The 13,454-nt window shown below is 41.8% G+C and overlaps 1 protein-coding gene across 4 annotated transcripts in view; it reads left to right on the forward strand.

Annotated features, from left to right (window-relative positions):
- UTRN (utrophin) overlaps positions 1-13,454 on the forward strand; it is a 386,253-nt gene that overhangs the window by 49,408 nt on the left and 323,391 nt on the right. For all 4 annotated transcript variants that reach the window (XM_055714514.1, XM_055714513.1, XM_055714516.1 and 1 more), the window contains one exon: positions 10,378-10,439. In XM_055714514.1, the coding sequence (XP_055570489.1) occupies positions 10,378-10,439 (62 nt within the window). The remainder of the gene's footprint in view (positions 1-10,377; positions 10,440-13,454) is intronic.

Here is a 13,454-nt window from a genome sequence, read left to right on the forward strand (position 1 = left end):
TTTATTCTGCAATTGTCAAACAGAATTTATGTATTTCAGAGCAGTTAATCAGGGAGGGGGTTCAGTTTTAGGGCCTAATTTATGACTAAGCCAGGGAAGGAAATGTGAATTTAATTAGGATATAGGATTAGCAGTGCCTCATCCTACTGCTGTTGTGATCAAATGACAAAAGAAAATTCTTATGTTTGCCAGAAGCCATAAGGCGGCACCATTCATAATACTTTACTCCAATTTCTCTTTTTATTTTTTCCTCATTAAAGTGTCTCACTAAATACGTGAATTGGATAAGACACCTTTATGACTGTGTTTCTTCTTGCCTCTAGAGAAAGAACAGTAATTTCGTTGTGGGCAGAGCGCTCAGAGCTTCACTAAGCATCACGTTTTCCTGCACAAAGGTTCCCCCTTCCCCAGTGGTGCAATATTTCTTTTCCTTGGCCAGCAAAGGAATGTGACTAGAAAATGAAATATTCCTTTTGTCTCAAGAAATGGACTTGCCTTTTGCTTAATCTTCCTTACTAGTGCTGGATGACAGTACAAAACACTTAACATACTTTGGGTAGGTTGTGTGGAGCTAAGTGCAGGTTAACTTACAGTGATTGTTTCTGTAGTGAGCTTGCTGGTGTATTTTGGGTATAGAAATGAGATGATCTGGTGTGGTTTGTGCTAACAAATATTTTGCATTTAAATTCATATTTGCTAGTTTTTGCTTACCTCTCCTTTATGTTTATAGCACTCCTATACCACGAGAATTTTAGGGGCTTCCTTTAAACCTTCTATATTTCAGGTTTCATCTTGGTAATTACAAAGGTTAATAGACTGAGGTAAATAATTTACAGGCATCAGAGTGGCTGATCCTTGACAAAATAGTGGAATAACTAATGAAGCTCAGACTTAGCCTGTCTGGAAACAAAATAAACATCTTTTTTTTTTTTTTTTTTTTTAAAACCAAAACAACAAATCCACTTCTATATATCTGTTTGATGATTTCTGTAAAGACTGTGCTCAACTTGGTTGCTGAGATCAGTGTGTAACAGTTTGAGCTGAGGAATACCTGGTATTTGGGCTTGCTTCCTCCTGCTTCTGTCTTCCAAGTGCAGCCTGCAAAGGGATTCGCAAGGATAACAAGATTTTATGAGTCTTGGTTGTAAAAAATTTAACTATGTTAGTTTATGGTTGTAAGTTGGCCACAGAAGAGTGTAGAAGCTTTCCAGTGTGTAGTCTGTTATGTGAAATTGTGTTAGCGAGCAGCTTTCCAGCAAGTGACTTGATGAGCTTTAGATGCTGGCAAGTTTGTGAAACAGGAGCTGGGCTTCCTTCCTCTTTTGTTTACCATGAGCATGCTGCATGTCCTTGGGCATGCTCCCCTCTACTCAGCACTGGTGAGGCCCTAGCTGGAGTATTTGGTCTTGGTCCTTGGTTCTGCGAAGGGACTGGAGCATCTCTTCTATGAGGAAAGGCTGAGAGAGCTGGGACTGTTCAGCCTGGAGAAAGGGATCAGAGAGATGCTATCAAAGTTTATAAATACCTGAAGGGAGGCTACAAAGAGAATAGAGCCAGGCTTTTCTAAGTGGTGCCAGTGGAAGGACAAAAGGCAGTGGGAGCAAACTGAAACACAGGAAATCCCATTTCTACTTAAAACACTGGCATGGGTTGCCTGAAGAGGTGTGGAGTCTTTGTCCTTGCAGGTGTTCAGAATGTGACTGGACACATCTATGGGCAGCCTGCTCTGACTGGAGCAGCCAGCTTCCATGGGTGCTTTCTGACCTCTGCCACGTGGTACTTCATGTGGAAACACTGTAATGCGAAATTCTACTAAACTTCTTGGGAGCAATGCAAAGAGCAGTGGATTTGCACAGGTGGTGAAGCTTGTAAGCTTAATACTTGTAAGATGGTTTGAGGCGTTCATATGAAAGTGCTAGAAGACTTACTGATACTGCAGTGATTATAACAGTTACAAAATTGTAACAGGTATATAAACTGTATGTGTTCATTGCCTTTGGGTTTTTTTTGGGGTCCAGAAATCTTGTTCCAAGCGACAAAGGGAGCATTATGACTTTTTAAAGACACTTCTTTATTGTTCTCTTAATTTCCAAGTTAATTAACACTGTAAAGTTTAAATTTCTTTTCATTACAATTGTATTTCATCGATGGAAGGTATGTGTGCTGAGGTTTTTTTGTCTTATAAGACTAGATTTCTAAATACCATCAGAGATTTGAGGCAATCAAGCCCAGAAAACTTAATAGCTTGACTTTGCATAACTCAACAGCTGAAGTTGCTATGTTATGAATGTCTTCTGTACTGGACTGCTAGGAAAGACTTAAATTCCATGGGGTTATAAATTCCATTTGTTTTTAAATAACTCTAGTCTGCTGCTGTCACTGAAATGGCACCCATGTGGTCTGTATTGGGAGGTACTTAGTTAACTTGCTAGCAGAAACATTTAAATAGCATTTATGTTATTTTAAAAATATGTTAACAGTGTACACATTTTTGAAACTGATTCATTGTTTTTCACGTGGGAAATAGGATACTCTGATTATGCTTGTCTTTCAAATATTCCGCCCCCCCGCCCCCCCAGCTGGTCCAATTTGGATTAAGTAGTAGGAAACTTAATCCAATTTCATGTCATAAAGCTAATTAAATAGCTACAGGTTGTGTGAAAAATCCGTGGCTGAAAGAAGAGTCCCTGAACACAGTGCCTCCACTACAGAAGAAATAAAAAAAAAAAAGAAAAAAAAAAAAAGGATGTTTTTCCTGCTGCCTGATGAATGGCTTCTCAGCATCTGCATGTGAGGTACAATCTGGTGCATACCCAGCTACCTATGGCCTGTACCTTATGTGCTGGGATGGGGTGGGGGCTTCCAGTGAGAGAGAGGGCAGAGTCGTCGGGGGGGGGCTGCCACTAGTGGAGCATATACAAATACATAGGAAGCCAAGTGTTATTAATTTACTTCTTAGGAAACTGGAGCATGTAGGAACACGTAGGAGCCAGGTATTATTTGTTTACATCTCAGGAATTGGCTTCTCTTTGTGAAAAGCTTTTTACCTAGAGAATTTTAGGGCAGGAATGATGATGGGCTGCGGTAAAAGATTTGGGACAGGTGGGAAGAGATGGATGGAGATGGATGGATGGATGGATGCCCCGAGAAAAAGATGGGCAACTCTGAAGAGGATGGATCAGGAAAGATTTTAATATTTGGGAGTGAAAAGACAGAGAATAGGGAATGAGGAAGGCTTGGGATTGCAGCCTTTGGGTTTTTGGAAAAGGAAGATAGGAAAACCTTTGGCTGAACAGAGCTGGGATAAAAGAGACTCTGGAATATGAGGGGGCAGAAGCTCAGTGTTGTGAACAAGAACTTCGAGGGTGCTACTGTCTTTACTGCCTGTCACAGCGAACAAAATAACATTACGCCTTTTGTACTGTGAACATTGTTTCCTGAAGATTTTCAAACAAGGTTGTTTGATGTCTGCCTGATTTGAAACTCTGCCATAATTAGCAGAGAGAGGTACTTGCATATATATGGTTTATGGCTTGGCTTCCTTCTCTGCCCAAGCAATATTGCTTGCTTGGGCCTGCACAGGGTCTCTGACATCTGTTGTGTCTCTGCTTCCTTCTGGTATGCAGATGGGCTTTTTGTGGGGATGGCTCCAGCCTTATCCAGGAGATTACGCTAGACTAGATGATCACAATGATCCTTCTGACTTTATATCCTGTGAATCACCTCCACAAATGCAAGTGAGCCTAATAATAGCTCTAATTTGGGCAGAGAAAAAAGAACAGATGGCTAAGGCCAACTTGGAGAAAGCAATTCTGTTTTCATTGTAACTGCTCAGAAATGCAAAGACCTAATCTGTGTTCATAACAAGATGTGCTGTACTAAGTTTAGTTTGTGATTCCTACCTTTTATTTGTATCTGCAGATTTACTGTCTTTAAGTGCCCTCCTATTTGTATGTTTAGAAACATCTTAATCCCCAGATTTTGTGCAGGAATTACCTGCCTTTCTCTTCTCTTTGCATGCCTGATGTGTTAGCTGGGACTTGAGGAAGATGGCGAGGACATCTTCCTCTCCCTGTGTGTGAAGTTTGTCCTTTATCTGTAGGGTCCATATAAGCCATCGTCGTAGAGGTATTTGTGGTACCTGTGTTTCAGGGTTTTTTTCCACAGTGCACTTGCTGGTAGCTGAAACCCTTTGCTCTAACCAAAGATTTTGGCAGAAACATTTCCAGCCTCAAGCCTTGGTGCGATCACTGGCAGTTTGTGAAATGTGCCCAAATGTACTTGGATCGTGCAGAAAGGCTTCCCAGGGCTGTCTTCCACTGGGAGCTGATGCTGTGTGGTTTGACCAGAAGTTAGCGAGCCACTGCAGGTTGCTGGAGCGAAATGTGGGGTTGCCAGGCCCTGGTGACCTTCGGGAGCAGCCCTATGTAGGTGTCGGGATCCTGCCTCCAGTTCTTGGTTTCACACTGTGATCCCGTGAAAACAGCAGGGCTGCTGGCTGACCAGCGTGGGCCACCAGGCTGGGTGCGTGGTGCCGCAGCGTTATTTCTGTCTCCTGAGAGCTTGCCTTTGTCTCTAGCTTCCTTTTAAACATCATTCCAATGTGCTGAGACTGGCAGTGTGGAGTGTTAGATAGGTTTTGCTGTGAGGTACGGAAACAGCTATTTTAATATTGCTTCAGCTGTGAGGATGCCTTCTTCTAAGTTATCTGTTGCTGGGGGATTTTTTTTTTTTTTTTTATAGTGACGTAAATTTAGCTTAGACTCCCAGCACACTTTGAGAACTGGGGGCTTGTCCTCATGACTTCTCCGTGGTTCTTGCTTTTATGGTGTCTACTGTTGGGAGACACCAGGGAATGGGGTGAAGGGTTGGTTTTTTTAGTTTTTTTTTTTTTTTTAATGCTTGTATCTTACGGTTTAGTTTATACACAGAATTTACAATCTGGGCAACTCTGTTTTGTGTGGCAGTTGCTGTAGGCAGGTGTAATTACTTTTTTTTTTTTTATTTGAGCCGCTATTAATATAACTGGTTTTGCCCAACTGCTGAAGTTGGATTGAGAGGGAAGGAGAAGGAATGAAGGAAAACTTTGTGCTCACCATTGACTGTAGAAATTAAAATTGTAGTGTGAAGGTGAAAGCTTACAAGTCAATTACATGTTGCTGGAGCCATTTGCCCTACTATGGTGTTGCAAGAGAAGAGGGAATCTGCAGGATAATCTCAACTTTTGCTTTAGGTTTCTTTAAAAAAACACACCCTCCAACCTGCAAATCCCAGCCCAACCCAAAACCTCAAGGTGGCTGATAAAGTTTGTTCTGTGTTAGGGAAGTCGGGGCCCAGCAGTCGCGATGAACATCAGAGGTTCTGCAGTGAGCTTGGCGGTCACGCACGTGGGTGCTTTGTGGCTTGCTTGGCTTTTTACCTCTTGCTTGTGGGATGAAAACCACGTCTGTTTCCATCCTGAAATTTTAGATGCTTTTTTTTTTTTGGTCTCTTATATATATGAATTAGTCTGAGTTTGACAAAAAGATAATTACTTCCAAAATGCTTTTTCTGCCCAGAAAATCCTGCACCTAAGAACACAAAACTTTCCCGTCTTTTTGTTAAGGTGGTCAGGGTCTCAGAGGCATGCTAGCCCTGGGTGGGGTGGTATCTATGAGTTTCTTTTGCTTGCCTAAAGGCTTAGGCAAAGGGATGTTTCTAACTTCGTTACATTCCAAGTGTCTTAATTGAAAGCCACAGGCTAATTCCTTCTTTTATTTCTAAATTCCTTTGCTGAGAGCTTAAATAATGAGGTGGGGAAGGGAAATTTAAATCTTAAAACATGAGATGACCCTTGGTAACTTGTGCTGGAATGGTTGGGCAATTTCTGTGCTTTATTTGCAGATCTCATCTGTATGCTTCTCCAGGGCACTTCCATTACAGTGCTGCTCTGCCAGCTGTTTTGGGTGTGATTACTTTTGTCTTTCACAAACCAAATAACACAGTTCTGTCATGTAAGCATGTAATGCATTTTGGGGAAATAAGAAAGCTGGCTCTCAGTATGAAGCAGAGGTTGAGGAAAGGACAAACCGCAATCCTTTGAGGCTTTTGTTTTTACCTCTGTTTTTAGATCATTTAGATTCCTTTTTGCTCCTGAACATGATATTCACAAGATAACAGGCTGGAGTTCAACTGTGGTTTCATGGTGCCCCAACAAAATTAAGGGGCAGTGTTGAGGGTGGCGGAGGTATGTAAGGCTGTGAAAGCGGCTCTTGGGGGTGGCAATGCCAGGACACAGGCTGGGCATCTGGTCACAAGAGCTGCTTGCTCTGAGCATACTCCAATTGCGCAGACACACATCTTCTTCTATAACAGAAACAGGCTTCAGCAAACAAGCATCTGGGATAGGAAGCATTTCTTCTGTCCATTGTCATCACGAGAGTTTAACTTTGTGTGTGTTTAGGCTTCTTTTTATTTCCTTTTAAAAGAACAAACAGTTCTGACACTGGCCATTACAAGTCCATTAAGTGACTGGAGGGCAGGCAGAGCCGTGGAGGGAGGAAACAGTCAGTAGGTATTGAAGCAGAATTTGGCCCCAAGTCAGTCCTTGGCTTTTATTGTCAGGCTGTGGCAGTGTGAAAGGAAACACAAATGTTTTAGCAACGTGGTGAATTTGTTTCTCACTGGGCTGTGACTTGCTGACATTTTTAATGCCTTGTGTGAGAAGTTGACTGGCTGGAGTACTGTGGGTTCTGCTGAATGGTGATATTGTTTTTTAGACTGAATGTGGCTAACTTGTTATCTGAATCATAATGTCGGCCTCTGGGGATTAGCTTTACAGACTCACAGGAATCTAAAGAAAATTAATTTGAGGGATAAAATAACAGTTGGCGCTGTTAACAAAGCACCAGCATTTGAGTTACAAATTTATTTCCAAGGACTTACAGTAGAAAGCTTGACACAACGCTAGCTATAATGGCCAATTACAGAAATCCTGGTTTCAGAGGCTTTTAAAAGCAAACATGAAAGCGGAGTCTGAATGGGCAAGTTTATAACTGAGCAGGATGTTTTCTGAAGATGGGAGTTGGCGGGTTCAGATTCCTTGCTTAACTGCCATAGAAAGGATGCCGTGATATGGGCAAGATAGTAAGGGTGTATACATTCATATTCTTTCTTTCACCATTAAAGACAAATGGTTTGTGTTTATCAGTCATGTATGTTTTGGTTTGTCAGTTTGGTGTTGTGTCCCCCTCCCTACCCTGGGAAACACGCTTTTAATAAAACTCCAGCCCCTTTCCCCTCTTTTCAAAAGGTCACGTAGCGGGAGTGCTTACACAAATGGGACCTGAGGTCAGGGGGAGCTGAGATGTGAGGCTGCCTGATGGGTACAGCCCTGGTGGGCTGAACCTGGTGTAATGCTGAGAAGACCTGTTGCCTTCTGCTGGGCATATGCCTGTGAAGGGGCTTAGCCCCCCCCACCCCAGAGTGGAGTGCGTATTGCTCCTTGCACACAGGATTTATAAATCCTTGACCTTTTTCATAACCACTGTTATCCTTTTAAACAGTCGATACAACTATTTTGGCCTCTCTTTGTGCTTTGTCTTCAGCATCTTTAGTAAGCGTGTTAAAAGAAAGTGAGATCTCAAACTCTGGGGTTACTCTTGACTGTCACGGAAGCTTAAGGAAGGAAAAAGGCAGACTGAGCCTTAGGAAAGCATCTAGGTGTGTAGGTGTGTACTCAGGCATGTTGGCAGAAAAGGGTCAGAGATTACTGAATAATATTTAAAGACAGAGAAGGATGTTTAAATATCAGTACATTCAATACAAATAGCATTTGCAATGAATGTAAATGGAAAACGTTATTAAGAGTTGGACAGAGTCTGGGATTGAGTTTTACACAAAGCTAGCTTTTTGGTCCAACAGTAGCAGTTAATCTAGTCAGTTCCTTCTCCTTAAAAAAACAAAACAAAACAACAATGACAAAGCCCTGCCAAAAAACAACAAAAAACACTTGGAAGGAAAAAATGGAGTAAACGTGTTCAGTATATTTAGAGTTTAAATCTTGACCCTGCCAGTCTTCTCTGAGATGGCTACTTGGCACAGAGTGACCTGCTCTGGTGGATCCTGTCTGTCTTCGATGGCAAAGCACTCTATTTCACTGAGGGAAGAGACCAGGGTTAATGAGATCTTTTAAGTAATTGTATTCCCCCGGAACACCACCTTGAATTTCAACAAGCTGTTTTAAGCATGGTCTGCTGTGCATGCACTGTAGGTATCTTCAAGCTCTTTCAGAAAACTTTTTCTGCATTGGGCTATCTGATTTCTGGCTGAGCTCAAGGTGTGACTGAGGAGTGGGCTGTATTGGGTTCGCTTGGGTGACAAAGAGGAGAGGCATGGGAGGGTGAAACAATGGCTGCGGGCTGCCACATTGCAGCAGATGTGCGCTCTTTGGCATGCCCTAAGCAGGCTTTTCAGCTGTAGCTTAAAAGGAGCCCAGAACTGAGGTTTTACTTTAAATTGATATAAACATTTTTGTAAAGTTCATCAAGTCTTTTAACTGTTGTGACGTCTCATTTCTTACCAAAGTGACTTCTCTTGTCTGGACTGGGCTGTAGCCACTGTTCGCTTGTAAGGTGAAAGAACACCTGATCGTTTGTTCTACTGCTCCAGTGGTCTGTGTGTGACAGATTTATAGCTAGATACATTAGACATGAATGGCATCGATTTCAGATACATGTTGGGCCAGAAACAAGAAATTTTGAGGTCATCTACCTGAGGTATCTTCTGATAGTATGCTGTGATTTTTTAAAAAAATAATTAACATCTGGGTTTTGTAGGTAAAACTTCATTGTAACAACAGTCTCAATTACTGCTGTCTGAGGTGTATGGTCTTGTAAGTGGTGCCTTTTAATCATAATTTGGTATCTCTTCAGACTGTATAATTTTTTTTGCTTTTCATAATTTCATGAAGTAGAACACCTGAGTTTCAATCCAGTTTTTTCTATGGCTTCATCTTAGTGTGGGGACAGATGGTCTGAACACCATGGTGGTAAATGCTTTATTGTGGTAAGGGGCTTGGAAAAATTGGTGCCAGCTGCCACCAGGAGGTTCTGCAAGAGAATATCCCAGGCAGCAGCATGGTGTGGGAGTCTGCGTATCTCGAGGCTGGCATGTCAAGAAGCTCATGGAGTCTTGAAGGCCTCTTGGAGATTATGATCTGGGCTGCAGCTGTAGAACATTTTGCCTGGTGGAAGGCACTGCCTGCCTTGGCTGTGCTCTGTTGCAGGATTTGGAGGTTTAAAGCCTTTCACAGGCTGTGTGGTTTAGTGGTGGGCTTGGCAGTCCTGGGTTAACCTTTGGACTTGATGATCTTCAGTCACAGCCTAAAATGGTTCTATGATTCTTGGCTGCAGCAAGCAGTCCTGAGAATCCATGGTGGGCCAACTTCCTTTGCCTGGTCTGTTGCCAGCAGGTAATTTGCAGTCATTTAAGTTTAGGTGATAAGGCATACTCTCACCCCTAGCACTGCTCAGCGCAATTTACCCTGCAGGTATCTTCTCATATGGGCAGAGCTGTGTTGGAGGTGACTCAGCCTGGTTTAGTGGGAAGGACGGTAAAATTGTAGGTGTCTCCCAAGTGGCTTCCTTAAATTACCTGGGAAGCTATCTTCTTTTTGCACAGCTGGAGGCCACTGTGCCTCCCTCTGCTTTGACCTGCGAGTGCTTCCTTGGCCTTCCTCCTTGTCCTGCTGGGTCCTTCTGGGCGTCTCCTCCACCCTAGGTGGTGGTACTTCTTGGTTCCACACCAGTAGAGGCATCTGAAGGAAAGGGCCACTGAGCCTTTCCCACACTTCAGTTGAGCTTGACTGACTGATCAGTAACATAGTTCCTAACCCAGGTGTGAAACCAGCCTGAGGGTGGGTAAGGATGCAGATGCTTCCAGGGTTATTCCAGCAGCTTTGCTACTACAGTTGCTGTGCCCTGTACTGAAGGAAGCCATTATCTGTGTCAGAAACTTGAGTAAGGACCTCAGCAGCTTTTGGAGCAGTGCATCTGGGTAAAAAGGCGTTGGCAAAATCTGTAGATTAAAAGTCCAATGGTTCCATAGGTTGCTTTTCACCAGATGGGAAGCCTGTGAATTTAATGCATTGATATCCTGCCCAGGAGGTGCTGTGAGGCTGGTTCTAATGCAAAGCTGTGGTTGCTAGCAAAGCTGAAACATTTGTTTGACTCTGCAAGTACCAAAGTCTTGTAGAGGTTTGAACAGCTTTATTGACTGATTAGGCAAAAAATTATCCCACCAAGTCAGGGTAGTGTTTAGTATGACCTGTTTTGAGCAATCTAGGGTTAAGAAGAACGCATTTTCACTCATTGTCATTTTCTTATTTTGTCTCTCCAGATGAACACAATGATGTACAGAAAAAGACCTTTACAAAATGGATAAATGCTCGGTTTTCCAAGGTAATGTTGTGTTGCAAGTACTACTTTAATTCACTGTTTAGATCAATATTGGTTAAATATACCATGCTGTTATTCTTGTAGAATACTTCTAGTAAAATGTGTCTAAATGTGTAATGAAAACAGATAACACTGTAATGCTTGTTCCCTCTCTTTCTGCGTGCACAAAAAACATTTGATGCTAATGTCTTAAGAAAAAATGAAAGGTTCTATTTAATATATTAAAATACAGTTGTGTTTGCAAGATGGTATCTGTTTGGGTTTTGGTCCTCTTACTTTATACAGTTTATTTCTACATGCAGTTTTCTGAGTGCATTACAGCAGGTTTTGAGCCTTAGTCACTGTGTTTACTCTCAGTGCTGCTGAGTCAGCTTTGCTCACCCAAAATACTCTGCAAACCTCCAGCTGAAGCCACCTGGTGTTGCTACTTGGGTCTTAACTGAGATTTTGTGCAATTACTTGCTCATTTGGAATTTTTCTCTGTTCTCATGCTGTATGTTTCTTGTTTTAATTCTCTTTACTGACTTGAAACTTACTGAGGATCTTTGGTTTTGCTTTGGGATGAGAAAGGAAGTGGTGATTGCTTTGGGATGCTATTTAAAACCTGCTTTTTATGCTGTTCTGCTGATAGTGGAAAGTGACACTTTGGCCAGCAGTGTGGTGGCTGTGGGAAGTTTCCCTACTTTTTAGTTCCAGTGTGTGAAGGAACCTGGGCTATTATTAGAGAAAACTCATGGGGTCTTTTTTTAGCCAGTATGGTGCTCCAAGTGGGCTAACTACTAGGTTGCACCCCGTTAATGAAAAGGGCCGTGCATGTGAAATCCTGCACGTGGGTATAAATACAGAAAGAAGGATGTGTTTGTGTGGGTGGGGTTGGTTTGGTTTTCCTTTGAAATAAAGTGAGGGCAGTGCTGTAGCAATGAATGGCTGCCTCTGGAGCGCTGCCCTTCTGAAGTTCTTGGTCAGCAACGTAAGAAATTTTTACCTTCCCTCCCTTCCTGTGCAACAGGACACTGGGCAACGTAAGGCTTGTGGCCTTGGTTGATTCACTTTGGCTTAAATTTGTTTTGGATGAAAGCTGATATCCTGTACTCTTCATCCGATGCATTCTTGGCTAGTTTGCTCTTCAGGGGAGTGTGCACATGTAACTGATTGCTCTACGCTGCTTTTAACTGCTGCAGAGGGTGGACGGTTCTGCAGAAGAGTGAGGCAGGGCAGGATGACGCAAAGAATGAAAATATGGTGAGAAAGGAAGGCCTGTTTTATACTTACCCTAGCATAAACATGGCACGAACACTGGAACGACAGTGATGCTGTGAGAATGTGCTATGTGTGTACATGTTATAGACATTGTATTGAAACAGGTAGAACTGTTTTCATACTTGTACACCCATGGATAAATTTTTATGAAGTGGCTTTTCCTTTTAGACTGCGTATTTAGCCAGATCCCGTTTTCCGCCTGGATTTCCCTGCCACAGGGTATGGTCAGATGCTCATTGGATCTGAAGTAACTCTGTAACTTCATGGCCCATTAAACCACCCAAAACTATGAAAGCCATGTTAATGATTAAAGAGACTCACATAAAAGGACATATTCCTGACTGCTGCACGCATCTAATTCAAACTTGAGCATGACTTCTTTGCCCTGACAAGATGCAGATTTATGAAGACTGGCATGTTCAGATTGCAAGGAAATTGCTGGTGTTCAATAGAAATCACCTCATGTAAGAAAGTCTAGTTTCAGCTGTGCCTTGAAAATATAAAGAGACTGATTTTGGTCTTATTGAAGTTTTTTCATTTACCAAGTCATTTGGGTTGTTTAAAATACCTTTTCTGTAAACTAGATTGATTCAGCTGCTTAGGATACAGAAATTTTAGAGGCTAGGTGAATGTAATCTGATTTACATCAGAGAAAACAAAATGGTAACTGAGGAATTTTGTATGGAATTGTAAAGTTCAGTCCAAGAATTTTACTTGTCCTTGCATGTTAATTATATTGTAGTTGCCCTTCATTTAAACACATAAATAAAAAATAAACAGCTGAGCCTCTGAACTAGTTTGGCATACAAACATCCTTAAATTGCAATTGCATAGTGTACTCAAAATTGCTGAACTTGATTTAAATCAATTCAGTAGGGTTTTACAAAAGACTTAGGAAGAAAGCAATGTCTTCTCATTCTTTTATAAGAGAATAGGCAGGTGAGCAAAGCACAGTGTCTCAGGTATGCTGTGAGGTACCCCTATTTGCTTTGGGCACCTATTCAGTGAGATAGTTCTTGCTCTAGTTCACAGTACAGTAACTTGTGTTTGTGCTCTTCATTTGAACTGTGCTAGAGCAAAATGCATGTTTCTTGCATGCACTGAAATGAAGGCATAGACACATATAAAGTGGATTGAGTCTTAAGGTCAATAAATGTACCCAGCCAAGCCTCAGTGCTTGCTGTAGAAATTTTTCCTGTAGCAGAGCCATATGTGCTACTCACAAGCCTATGATGCTTGTGTAGTAAGGATATTTTGTTAAAATTAAAGAGGAAAAAAATGATAATCTGTTTTACCAAGCTTTAACCAATAGGGAAGTTTGCATTCAAATAAATACTGATACAGCACAATTCATCTTTATGTTAAGCCATGTGATTTTTTCCTGTTTGTATGGGGTTTCTTCATTGCTCGGTCCAGTCTGATTTCAAGAGTCAGACTTAGCTGTTTTCATGTGGTATAGCCCAACAATTAAGGCACGTATGGATAGTTAATGTATGCTCTTCAAACTCTGAAGAACTGTCTTCTATCCTTGTTTTTCTATCCCTTTATCCCTTTCTATCCTTTTTTCATTTATACTTACCAGTCTGTAAGTATTACCGGATACATTTCCAGAACTCCTTTCTGCCGTGCAATAGTAATTACTGTCTTCTGTGTTACAGCCATTCCAAGTAAAGGTGGATATCAGAAGTAGCTACTAATTTTGAGTGACCAATCTGAGATTTTGGATGGATTATCCAGAGGATTTGACATTTCTGTAAT

The sequence above is a fragment of the Falco cherrug genome, chromosome 6 (genome assembly GCF_023634085.1).
Source record: "Falco cherrug isolate bFalChe1 chromosome 6, bFalChe1.pri, whole genome shotgun sequence".
NCBI lineage: Eukaryota > Metazoa > Chordata > Aves > Falconiformes > Falconidae > Falco > Falco cherrug.